The sequence below is a fragment of the Chenopodium quinoa genome, unplaced genomic scaffold (genome assembly GCF_001683475.1).
Source record: "Chenopodium quinoa cultivar QQ74 unplaced genomic scaffold, ASM168347v1, whole genome shotgun sequence".
NCBI classification, from domain to species: domain Eukaryota; kingdom Viridiplantae; phylum Streptophyta; class Magnoliopsida; order Caryophyllales; family Amaranthaceae; genus Chenopodium; species Chenopodium quinoa.
Window position 1 is genome coordinate 2,867,630 of NW_018742720.1, and position 13,366 is coordinate 2,880,995.

General features: G+C 44.7%; 1 protein-coding gene across 1 annotated transcript; it reads right to left on the bottom strand.

Moving 5' to 3' along the window:
• Positions 1-10,484: 10,484 nt before the first annotated feature.
• Positions 10,485-11,709, bottom strand: LOC110722997. Its single transcript, XM_021902269.1, has 2 exons — positions 11,274-11,709; positions 10,485-11,005 (listed from the first exon to the last, which is right to left on the bottom strand). The coding sequence occupies exons 1-2, from the start codon at positions 11,707-11,709 to the stop codon at positions 10,485-10,487; spliced, it is 957 nt and encodes a 318-aa protein (XP_021757961.1).
• Between the last annotated feature and the right edge of the window lie 1,657 nt (positions 11,710-13,366).

Sequence of the window (13,366 nt, forward strand, 5' to 3'; positions counted from 1 at the left end):
GAGCAAGGTGATCTTGACACTTATGTCAAGAAATCTACGGGGAACACTTCCTCAAAAAAGCAGTCGGCCAAAAAGAATCAGCAGGCCGACAGCTCTGATACAGATGATGCAGTCGTCTACACCATTGCAGGCGGCTTCTCAGGAGGCGGCCCCACTATTAGGGGCAACAAAGACAATATCAGGCGGTTAGATGTAAATTCCGTTCACCAAGAACGGCCGTCTAAATATTCATTTCCTGAGATTGTCATCACTGAAGAAGATCTAGGAGGGGTAAGGGGGCCGCATGACGACCCTCTCGTTATTGAATGTAAAGTGGCCAACCAGAGAGTTGGCCGAATCCTCATAGATACCGGAAGCTCCTCAGATCTCATCAGTACCAAATGTCTGTTGAAACTAAAATATCAGACTGATTGCATACATCCAGCCTCCCACCCTTTAGTAGGGTTTGGAGGAGGAGTCGTCCACCCACTGGGACGAGTAGATTTACCCATCCGCTTGGGCGAAAAAGGGGAAGGACGACACATGGTAGTCCGGTTCCTGGTAGTAGAGGAACTCTCGGCCTACAACATGATTCTGGGTCGACCTACCCTGAATAATTCCAAGGCTGTTATAATCCCATCTCTTATGTTGCTCAATTTTGAGAGGGATAATGGAACAGTCGGCTCCCTAAGGGGAGATCAGAGGATGGCCCGAGAGTGCTATCTCTCGGATGTCAAGCCCACTGTTATGGCTACTGGGTCAAGCGGCGAAAAAACAGACCTTGACAAGGAGAGTGCGCCTGTTCAAGAAGCAGGCGGCAAAAAGAGAAAGACATCCCAGACAGGGGCTGCAAGAAAAGAAAGAAAATAGCAATCATTGGCAGAGGAGCGGCCGGATGAGTTCCGCCCTCAGCCGGCTGGTGAGCATGCGGACCTGATCTTAGACGACTCACGTCCTGACCGAACAGTCAAAGTTGGGACGACTGCTCTGAGAAACCTTGGTGACAACTTTCACAAACTATTGAAAGAATACAAGGACATCTTTGCATTCGAAGTCCATGAAATGCCAGGCATTAGTCCTGATCTGGCGGTACATAAACTGGCCGTGGATCCAAAAAAGAAGCCAGTACGGCAAAAGAAGCGGAACCATGGCGAAGAAAGAAGTCAGGCGGCAGCCGCCGAAGTTAAAAAATTACTTGATGCAGGGTTCATTCGGCAATGTTACTTCCCAGACTGGGTTGCAAATGTGGTGCTTGTTAAAAAGCCGAATGGCACCTGGCGAATGTGTGTAGACTACACAGACTTAAACAAGGCGTGCCCCAAAGACAGTTACCCTCTGCCTAAAATTGATAACCTGGTCGACTCAACAGCCGGCCATGCCTTGATGAGTTTTATGGACGCCTATTCTGATTTCCATCAAATTCCTTTATGGAAGAAAGATCAGGAGAAGACGGCCTTCGTCACTGATCAGGGGTTATACTGTTACACGGTCATGCCGTTTGGTCTTAAGAATGCCCCGGCTACCTTCCAACGAATGATAAACACTGTGTTCTTTGATCAGATTGGGAGAAACGTCGAGGCATACATTGATGATATGATTGTCAAGACTAAACTTCAGAAAGATCATCTGTCGGACCTCCGAGAAACTTTCGCCACACTCAGGCGGCACCATGTCATGCTCAATCCCAAGAAATGTGTATTTGGAGTTGAGTCTGGGAAATTTCTCGGATTCCTTATCAATCAGAGAGGAATAGAGGCGAACCCTGAGAAGGTGCAGGCGGTCATTGACATGCAGTCGCCTCGTACCATCCGAGAGGTTCAGAAGTTAACAGGTTGTCTGGCGGCCTTGGGAAGATTTCTAAGCCGATCAGGCGACAAATGCCTATACTTTTTCCAGGCAATTAAGAAAAAGGCAAGGTTTGAATGGGGGCCGGATGCTGAGGCCGCCTTCCAGAAATTAAAAGTTCACTTGCATTCCTTGCCGAGGCTGGTCAGCCCTTTGCCCAAAGAGGTACTCTACATGTACCTGACCGTCTCTGATCATGCGTTAAGCGCTGTTCTCCTTGCTGAAAGAGACGGCTGTCAGCTCCCGGTCTACTTTGTCAGTCACGTACTGAAAAATGCCGAGTTGAGGTATCCCCTAGTGGAGAAATTTGGTCTTGCACTCTTCATGGCTGTTAAAAAATTGAAGCCCTACTTTTTGGCACATGCAGTCGTCGTGTATACAGACCAACCTATCAAGCGGCCACTTACCATCATGGAGTCGTCAGGCTGAATGATCAAATGGGCCATAGAAATACAGAGTCTCGAAGTTACATTCGAGCCTAGAAAAGCAGTGAAGGGGCAAGCCTTTGCTGATTTTATTGTAGAGATGACTCGTCCTCCTGACTCTCAAGTTCCAGACTAAGTATGGAAGGTATATGTGGACGGAAGCTCTACTTCAAATGGTTGTGGAGCAGGCGTCATATGTCAGTCGCCAGAGGGCGACAGGTACGAGTATGCTCTACGCTTCAGTTTTCAGGTTTCAAACAATGAGGCAGAATATGAAGCTTTACTAGCCGGGATCCGCATGTGCAAGGCGGCAGGGGCAAGAAAAATAGACGCCTGTTCCGATTCACAATTGATAGTGAGTCAGTACAATGGCGAATACGAAGCAACCCATCCGGCCATGATCAAGTATTTACAGGCGGTCCGACAAGCAGTCGGCTCCCTTGAGGATTTCCATCTGATCCAAGTGCCGAGATCAGAAAACAACCAGGCGGATGCACTGTCAAAATTAGCATCATCCGCCTCCTCTGATACTCCTCGAACTGTTTTTTGGGAAGTAATGGAGAAGAGAAGCATCGAGGAAAACCCTATTGGAATCCTAGACAGAAGCTCAACCTGGATGGATTCAATTAGGGCATATCTGACAAACGGTACACTGCCGGATGATACTCAACAGGTGGCAGCACTGAAAAAACGAGCCACCTGTTTTGAAATGATAAAGGGAGAACTTCACAAAAAGGGGTACCTTCAACCCTTCTTAAAGTGTGTTACTCCAGAAAAGGGACGAGAGATACTAGACGATCTTCACTCTGGTTACTGTGCTTCTCATATAGGTGGTAGGACGCTTGCTCAAAGGGCAAGGCGGCAGGGCTACTTTTGGCCTACTTTGGAAGCAGATGCAATGGAGATGGTGAAAAAATGTGACAAGTGCCAAAGGTTTGGCAAACTAATTCACCGTCCGGCTACTGACCTCACTACCATTCACAGCCCACTACCGTTTGCTAAGTGGGGCATGGACATTCTGGGTCCATATACGCCTGCTACAGGCGGAAGGAGGTACATACTTGTTGCCGTCGACTACTTCACTAAATGGGTAGAGGCGGAGGCTGTAAAGGGAATCAAGACGAAAGATGTAATTTCATTCATTTGGAAAAATGTCATCACTCGGTTTGGGGTTCCCATGTCTATGGTTTTTGATAATGGTCCCCAATTTGAGACGCCTGTTCTCAAAAGCTGGTTGGGTGACCAAGGAATTGCAAACTACTTTGCATCTGTCGGCCGTCCACAAGCAAACGACCAAGTAGAAGCCTTTAATAAAATCATCTCAGACGGTCTCAAGAAAAAGATTGAACGAGCAGGCGGCCTATGGGCGGATGAACTACCACATGTTCTCTGGGCCATTAGGACGACTGAAAAAGGGGCGACTGGAGAAACTCTATTCCTCCTAACTTACGGTGCGGAAGCTGTTCTTCCAATAGAACACTACGAGCCTACTCTTCGAGTAATGCTATATGACGAAGAGGCAAACTGGGAAGCCATGCGCCTGGCATTAGACTCACTTCCTGAAAAGAGGGGCAATGCTGTCTTGCGCCATGAGATCTATCGCCTGAGAATGACTAGATCATTCAACAAAAAAGTACACAGGCGTCCACTCAAAGTAGGGGACTTTGTACTTAGAAAAATGGAAGTAGTTGGTAGGGCTAATGAGTCTGGAAAACTAACTCCCAACTGGGAAGGACCCTACCGAATCTATGAGGAAGTCAGGGACGGTACCTACCGTCTGGAAACACCAGACGGACAACCGTTGCCTCGAACTTGGAATGTAGATAATCTTAAGAAATATTTCTTTTGAATGATGTAAATAGTCAAGAGCTACTTAATAAAAGTTTGCACTTACTATTCAATTTCGTACTAAGAGGGGCACGCCTACTAACAAATAGTCGGCTACTCTCCATGTTTAATTTTTACTCACTTAAAGAGGGGCATGCCGTCTGTACCTTTACAGTCGGCTACTCTCCATTGAGTTTTACTCTATTTTTAGAGGGGCATGCCGTCTGAACTTTTACAGTCGGCTACTCTCCATTGAGTATTTTACTCTATTTAGGGGCATGTCGTCTGGACATATAGTCGGCTACTCTCCATAAGAAGATGACCGACTGGTTCCAAACACATAGCCACCCCCCTAATACTTAGCTAAAAAGATTGGGGCCTGGTCGACCCTGTGCCTAAAAGGCGGCTACCCTCCTTTTACTTAGCACCTACGTTCACCAAGAACTTACCAAGGCCACAGGACGAATGATCAGACAAGGCGCCAAGCCAACTGATCAAATTTACAAAACTACTACGACCTGTCCCAACATCATAGCAGGCGTCCGGCGGCATCCCTCCGGATGAAATTCGTCGCAGAGAGCAGCTCCCTTTTGGGTGGAACATTGTTCTATAAACTAATTACACGGCACCTATACGACTGTCCCCAAGGGCAACCACGTAGCCGTTTTTGAGACAAGGATAACTCTATCACTAACCAAACCAGTGGTAGCAGTTGACATCTGAGTCAGATGACCGCCTGTATTACTTGGGATAAATGCAGGGGGTACCTCTTGAGTTAATAGCCAACAAACATTGGCGAATTAAGGGGTCTAGCCGTCCTCCGCCGCCTGGTACCTCTACTTCTCAAGCAAGAGTGACGGCGATTGAGTAACTCCAATGTTAACTCATAGTCACTCCCTCAAATTTGGTATGGAACCTAAAAGGTTTGAGTAGACCGCCTGTTTTTTGGCAAACAGGGACACTCAAACCCCTATTCCTACTAGGTAACCTATTGAGTTAATAGCCAACAAACATTGGCGAATCAAGGGGATCAGCCGGCCTCCGCCGCCTGGAATCTCTACTACTCAATCTAGTGTGACGGAGACTATGTAACTCCTATGTTAACTTATAGTCACTCCCTCAAACTTAGTATGGAGCCTAAAAGGTATGAGTCGTCCGCTTGTTTTTATCAAACAGGGGCTCTCAACCACTACTCCTGCTAAGTTAACAAATTACGAGTTAAAAGCCAACAAATATTGAATAAAGGGAAACAACCGGTACCCGCCGCTTGTTATCTCAACTACTCAGTTCCTTGGCGACTAGGTAACACTCATGTTTACTTGGTCAGACCACTTTCCTACTTGGTTAAATTTACAAAAGACAGGACCGCCTGCCTAAAAAGGATCCAGTCTTTAAAATAGTTCGAATACTGATTGGATAAATGGCCGACTGATCGTCTATCCTGGAAACAGACAACCAGTCGTCCAGGGGCATAGGCGGCGTGACTAACTTTCCGTACCTGTCTGCAACTATCGGCCATGTAAAACAGTCGGTCTAGTGAACAATTGGATATTGGAATATTCAATACTTAGACAAATTTGAGGCAAAACAAAAATTCATTAAAAATAAGCCGGTCATTAAAGACCAGCAAAATATTCAAAGCCCCGGCCCCCTGGCCGGGTAAATACAAAGCAAACGGCACGCAGGCCGTGGAAAGAATACATAAAGCTTAAGAAGGGGGCAGTTCAGTATTAGCAGCTGCCGCCTGGTCAGCACTCTTCTTGCTGGACTCGGCTTCAGCTGCATCCTTTTTTGATGCCTTACCCCCAAGCGGCACAAGCGCCACTACCGGCTCCTCCTCCTACAACGCTTCCTCCAACGCCTCTTCTTCAGCAGCCGCCAGGATCTCTTGATTATATGTATCCGAACACTGGCGGTACGTTCTCTCCCAAGAGGCAAAGTCGGCACTGGGGAAGAGGCGGCCCCAGGTCATGTGCTGGATTTGAGCGGAGTCTTCCATCATCTCCTGGACCAGCTCTTTCTTCTCTTGCTCGGCCTTTTCCGAGAGCTCTTGGGTAAGACTCTTCTCCTGGGTCACCAGGCGTTCCTTTACGCTGGCCAAGGATTTCTCCATGGCTTCGTAAGAGTACATTTTCAGGCGAAGAGGTTTCAGCTCGGCCTTGAGATTTGTGATGGTCGCCTCCAGCTCGTCATTCTTCTTCTGGGCCGCCTCTAACTGAGCCCGAACAGCGGCGGTAGCCTGCGCCTGATAATAAAGAATATCAATGGTCAGAACTTCATTTTGGGCAATTTGAAACATTGCCTTATCACAGTAAGAGGCGACCATAGCTTTTGCAGCCTTTACCTCTTTGTTCTTCCGATCAAGCGGCTTGCGAAGGCCGTTAACTCGGAGCAGGGCCTGAGTACAAAGAAACAGGCGTCAGTTTCCAAACAAAAAATAAAACAGGCGTCCAGAAATTCAAATACTCAAAAATATGCTAAGTATACCTCAGCAGGGACCCCTGCAATCCCGTCAAGGTCAAGGGTGCCGACACCCCTGACCGCCTCCCTTTCGGCTGGAGGAACTGCCCTGATCATAGACTTGGCCATCTCTACCAAGTCAGGCTCCTGGGGGCCGGCTGCATCAAGCATAAACAAACGGATTAGACTTAGTAAAAAAAGGGAGCAAGTCTAAAATTTACAAGGACAACTTCATACCTCTAGGCGGCCCAGTTGGAGTTTTAGAAGAAGTGGCCGGCTGTTTCTCAGCCGCCACCTGTTTCCTGGCAGAACCAGGAGAGCTCCCAACAGTCGTCTTCCGGGCCTTGGGGTTCGGCTGTTGGGAAGATGAAGCTCTTGGAGCACCCGTCTAAAACAGAAGAAAAAAGTCAGTATATGCATAAACACTCCAAAAAGAGGGTGAAAGGTTCGGAGCTCACCAAGGGTGCCCCCTTTTTGGGGGAGTCGGTTGAAGCTTGTTGCATAATAGAGGCCCGCAACATGGCCGCCGCAGTCTTGGAGGCGGTGATTTTGCTCATGGCGTCAGCTGCAAAAACAAACAGCAAAGTTAATAAAAGATAAACAACAAATGTATGGAACAACAGAGTATTCGACAGGCCGACTACCTCTTGAGCACCGACTGCTGAGGCCGCAGGCGGCCAAAAAGTACTCGTCATAGAGCCACTTGAAGCTCGGGACGTAGTGCAGGGGTACTTGCTCTCGTACCCCTGAAGTAGAGTCGACCCTCGACTCTACTTTAAAGAGTCCTTTATCAAGGATCTCTTTCTTAGCCTTGGGGGGAACAGGCGGCATGCTATGGTCGCCTGCAAGAAGGGGCGGATTCCTGTTCCACCTATTGAAGCGCTTGTTCAGCTCAATGTCTGAACTCTCAATGATGAGGAAGGTGCTCCGCCAGTCCTTCCACTTGTTTGCTTTACCTCTTGTCATGAGGTAGCCCCTGTGGCTTGTCAGTTGATACCAGCCGGTACAGCCTGTCTTAGGGGTCCGGCTGAGATAGATCATATGGGCGAAAGCCTCGAAGCTCGGCTCCACCCCGTGCAGCTCGCACCCGGCCACATAGCCGAGTACGTTGACCCAGGAGTTTGGGGCTAACTGCCATAACCCCAACTCATACCCATCCAAAATCCGCTGAACAGCCGGATGTAATGGGAAGCGAAGCCCTGCCTTGATGGCCGCCTCGTAGCAGCCAAAGCAGGCGCTATCATAACTGGAACCAGCCGGCCAGACGACTGTGTCTTCTGGATCCGGCACAAACACTAGAAAATCGGGGCCCATGGTGTGGTTTGCAATAAAGCTCTCCACTTTCTCTTGCATGGCTGTGATTCGGCCCCGAGGTACCGTGCAGTAGTAGGGGGTATTTAGCTCTCGGTAAGAGGCGGATGGTTCCGCCCAATTGTCCCCCTTCTCAACTGCGTGAGAAAGTCTCGCCTCTTGCAGGCGGCTGTTTTTCTCTTCTGTACCCAAAGAAGCATGGCCAGAAGAGCTTGACTCGGAATCGTCCTTCGACGAGTCCGAAGAGGACCACTCCTCCCCTCTCCCGGAGGGGCCCGCCTCCTCTCTTTGAAAAGGAGCAGATTTGTTAACTATTAAATGGGAAGGGGTCACTATGACTCCCCCCACAGAATTGCCGGCATCCAGGCCGCCTTGTTTCACTTCCACATCTGGCGCCTGGTCAGATGTTTCACTAAGCGGCACCCTGTGGGAGGAGCCGTCTGAATTTGAGATTCTAGCTGTCTTTTTGGTTCTGGCCATCCTGCTCTGCATAGACACAGATACAGTCGGACTTTGTATAAAGGGCAAAGATGGGTCCGGAAAAGGGCAGGCGGCACTCCTAGTCCTAGATTCAGCCGTCCCCGGTGACCGGCTGATCACTAACCTAGGTCGTGTCGTGTGCTTCCGTGGTGCCATTTCAGAAAATAAAAAGAAAATTAAGAGTAAGAGAACTGAGTTACCTGAACGAGTGACGGTTGATGAAGTTCTGAAAATCCTGTGCAGTCGGCTTGTCAGAACAGGCGGTAGGCAGAAAAGGTCCAAAATTTCAGAGCAAGTTCAGGGGTCCGAATGTTCTCAAAAAGTTCTCAAAGTGTGAAAATGACTCAAGACAACTCTCCCTTATATAGGCGAAGTGAGAAGGCGAAGGGTCACTTTCAGAATTCAAAATTTGGGCGGGAAAATCTCTCGTCCTTTCGCCGACTGACACCTGTAGCAGGCCGTCGCCTGTTACAGTGCGACACCTGTCACAGGTAACATGTGACCAATCACGTGCCACCTGTGAGGGGCAAATGATTAGGGGATTTTGCTCCCACCAATCGGAATGCGCCACGTGTACCAATCAGGTCCTGCCAAGTGTCCCCCAGTTGGAACAGTCAGGGCTTCCCACGTGGCACACGCTTATTCGTCCACCTTGGACCTGTTATGTCAAGACATGTGGCATACTCCATGCCTAATGGAGAAACCGGCCACCCAGGCCCAACTTCCGAGGGAAGCCCAATCGGCCCTAGGTTTACCTAAACCTAGGATGGGCACGTTTTCCAAGGTTATAAATACCTCCCTTAATCCTCATTAAGAAGAAAAAACAGAAACATTACGGAAAAACACATTAATTACACACAGTAATAACCGGCTGATCTCGCTAACAAAGCAGATTACCTACATTAAACACTCTCACCTAGAGAGACCAAATCACTTTAATTTCCGCATTAATTACTCCTTAATCAGGTACTAACTTGACCGTTGGAGGCGGAGCTCCCAGGAGTCTCCGTTATTTTGCAGGTACAGGCGTCCGGTTCCAGTCTCGGAATTGTAACTCTCCCGCAGGACATTAGAAAACCCCGAAACAAGCAGCATAGAGGGAAAGTCGGCAGGCAGCAACATAGAGGAAAGGCAGCAGGCAGCAGCAAGTTAGCATAGCAACAGCAAATTAGCAAAGAGCCCACATCAGTCTATTATTTGCACTTCATCAATATCAGCATCACTAATTGCCATATTCTTCAAATCTATCATAATTCATAACAAAAATAACCAAGTTAATATATATATACATAAATGAAAATATGTAAATTTTGATTAGATATTCTTATATATTACCTTCTTCAAGCAGCTCAACTTCCTCTAAACATTCTTCAATACTTGGAAATGGTGAAGCACGTAACCAATTTTGAGCACAAACAAGACCTTCTACAACTCGGGGAGTTAATGAGCTCCTAAACTGATCTAGAACTCTGCCACCAGTGCTGAATGCACTCTCAGAAGCTACTGTCGAAATAGGGACAGCTAGAACATCACGGGCAATTCTCCCCATGGTAGGAAACCTTGAACAATTGAACTTCCACCAGCTCAAAATATCAAATTCACCTATATCATCTGCCGTATCCTCCTCCAAATATTTGTCCAACTCTATTTTTGCATCTTCATCTTTCTCACACTTGTGTTTCTTATACTTACTCTTTAAGACTTCAATCTTTTTATGTTTGGGAGACAATGGAGTTTTGTCATCCTTACTTGAAGACACTTCCTCCCTATTCACATCATTAGATGAAGAAACACGATACTCCTCATACAAAGCATTCAAAGTTACCTTCACATTATCAACCAACTTTGATGCAACAATAGGATCATAAATTTCAGTTATCATCCACTGAACATAATCAAGATTATAACGAGGATCAAGGACAACGTCAATAAAAATCAAGAGGTTTATTTTTTCTGGATCACCCCAATACTTTTCATATTTTTCTTTCATTCTACAAGCCATAAGACACATATCCGGATCATCACTTGAAACCAAATCTTTCAAAAGTACAGCAACACTCACCAATTCATGAAAAAACAAATTGGAAGTGACATATAAAGAGCCAGAGACATGCAAGGTCAGATCATAAAAGGCTTGTAGAAATTCAGAAAATCTTCTCACATTATTTTACAATCATCAGAATCAGGGCTACCCTTACCATCCCTCTCATTCAAATCAACTACATAGTGGGGGTCTTCCTCAGAATACCTCTCAAAAGCATCCTCAAGTTCAATAGCAGCATTCAACATCAAATAGGTGGAGTTCCACCTAGTAGGCACATCAAGGCACAATCCCTTTGTTGTGTTGATTTTTTCATCTAAGACACATTTTTTAAACCTTTGCAACCTAGCAGGAGATTGGTTGATAAACCTAACAGCATGCCTAACACGTTGAACCGAATCATTAACAATTTTCAAACCATCAGAAACAACCAAATTGACAATGTGCGCAACACAACGCATGTGAATGAAACGACCCTTAAGAACCCCAGTTTTCCATCCATTTATTTTCCTTCTCAAATACCCAATTGCAGTATCATTTGAGCTAGCATTGTCAGCAGTTATGCACATGATATTTTCAACCCCCCCAATCAAGCAAACACTTTTCAATTTCTTTGCCAATATCATCACCCTTATGACTAGAAATAGGACAAAAATTCAGAATTCTTTTGTGTAATTTCCAATCATTATTAATGAAGTGGACAGTGAGGCACATGTAATTGATTTGTTGTATTGAGGTCCATGTATCAGTGGTTAAAGAAACTCTTGAATTACACCTCTTTAACACATTTTTCAACTTTCGTTTTTCAGTTAAATATGTTTCAAAACAATCTTTGGCTACTGTAATGCGAGAAGGAACATTAAATCTAGGTTCCATTACACCACAAAAGTGTCTAAAACCTATACCTTCTACAAACTTAAATGGAAGTTCATCAACAATCACCATAAATGACAAAGCTTTTCTAATACTACCAGCATCAAATTTGTGGTATGTCAACCCACTAGTACTACCACTTGGTACTTTAGCCCTTTTGAATGAAAGCAAACTTTGTTTTGAATCTTTAGGGGTGTTTAAGGGATACTTACGACATCGCGAAATATGAGCCCATAACACACTGGTGCCGTTTTTCTTTGCCCCACACTTGTAACTCATTCCACAATACTTGCAAATTTCCTGCCTTCCAGAAGCCAAATATTCTTTAATAAAGTGCTCCCAAACTTCAGAGCGCTCTTTCATCCTCTTCCTTTTTGCTCCCTGTTCTTTATTCTGATTTTCTGAGACTTGGTCAGTCTCATGTTCAGACTGAGGCTGGTCAGGAGCACCACCCACATTGGTTGCCATTGGCCTAGGACATAAATAAAACCAAATTAATAGAGCAGAATGCAGAATGCACAATGCATCAGAACAACATCACAACACAGCAGAACAACATCACAAGTTCACAACAACACAGCAGCAAAAGTTCACAACACAGCAGCAAAAGTTCACAACACAGCAGCAAAAGAACAGCATCACAATTCATAACACATGCATCCATGTAGTCTTAACCATTTCTTTGAAAATACAGTTACATTTCTTTGAAAATGTACACTGTAAATAGCTATGAAACTAATACAGAGTGTATCTGCAACTACTTAGGCCTAGTGTAGCATGTAGACTGTAACAAAGTATTTCGCAAATAAAACATAAACGAACATTGCCTCACAAACAACATCACAATTCACAAGTTCACAATCAACAATCGAGTGTATATTCACCCAAAGATACTAGAGAATTCAAGGGAAGGAACAGCCGAATAGATCTGAATTTTTTATTAAATTGTACATGTAAATTGTAATTTTATCATGATTCAAACTCATCTTTAATAATCATTTTCGTAATTAACACTACTCATAATTAAAACCTTAAGAAATTAACTTTCATTTTCCAGATTTGAACCAAGTAAATGCTTAATCGCAAATATGAAAAATTACCTTTGGACGGCAGGACGGTGGAGGAATGGACGGTGGATGCTGGACGCTTGGACGGTGAACGGTGGTGGAATGGACGGTGGAATGGATGAGAGTTTGAGACTTAGGGTAAGAGGCTGAGAGCGTGGAGGATTCAGACTTTCAGAGGAAAACGCAAATAGATTAGGTTTTTTTTTGGGTTTATATACTTAGGGTAAATTGGGCCTAATATTTCGGTTTTTTCGGTTTTATTCGGTTTTTAATTTTCTCAGACCGAAACCGAACCGAAAACCGAATTTTTTTTTTAACAAACCAAACCGAACCACTTTAGGAAAAAAACCGAACCATATTTCTTATTCGGTTTGGTTTTCGGTTCGGTTTGGTTTTAAACCGAATTTGTTTCACCCCTAGAAATAATAATAATAAATAAATAAAAAGTTATGTATGTGGGGTTGGTAGGAATGAGAAATATAATAAAATATTTGTGAAAGTGAGGTTAGTGGGAGAGAGTAATTATAAAATATTAGTGGACTCTTTTCCAAATATAGTAGTGTTGCAACTAATATAAAACAATCGAAAATGAAAAGTGTTGCAACTAATGCGAACGGAGGGGGTATAATTGAAAGAACAAATTAACCCCTTGAAGGAAAAAAAATTGAAATTAGTAAGGGTAAATTAATAATTTTGTTAGTTATCTTAGAGCAACTCCAACGGTTGTAGCTAGGGACTTGATTGTAATATTAAATAATCCATAGCTACTAGCTTGACTATTGGAGCAAGAAAATGCAATTAGCTTGGTCAAGCTAATTTGCTTGGAAAAAACTTGTCAAAATAAAACAAATTAGAATAAGTATTTTGAAATACTTCATATAAAAATGCTAATTAAGAAAGTCGGGTTCATATGAATAGTAAACTAATAACTAGCCATTGGTGCTCAAATTAACTAAAATAACAATTAGCTTAAAAACTTATGTGACATGGCGAACTAATTATTAAATTAGGTTGCCATTACGAGTACTCTATTTTCTCCTTATCCTACCCAATAATTC

Bases quoted from the DNA above. Each gene is read 5' to 3' on its own strand.
- LOC110722997 (XM_021902269.1), bottom strand. From the start codon at position 11,709: ATGGCAACCAATGTGGGTGGTGCTCCTGACCAGCCTCAGTCTGAACAT. The intron at 11,006-11,273 runs GTATAGGTTTTA...TCCTATTTCTAG, and splicing joins TCCATTTAAGTTTGTAGAAG to TCATAAGGGTGATGATATTG.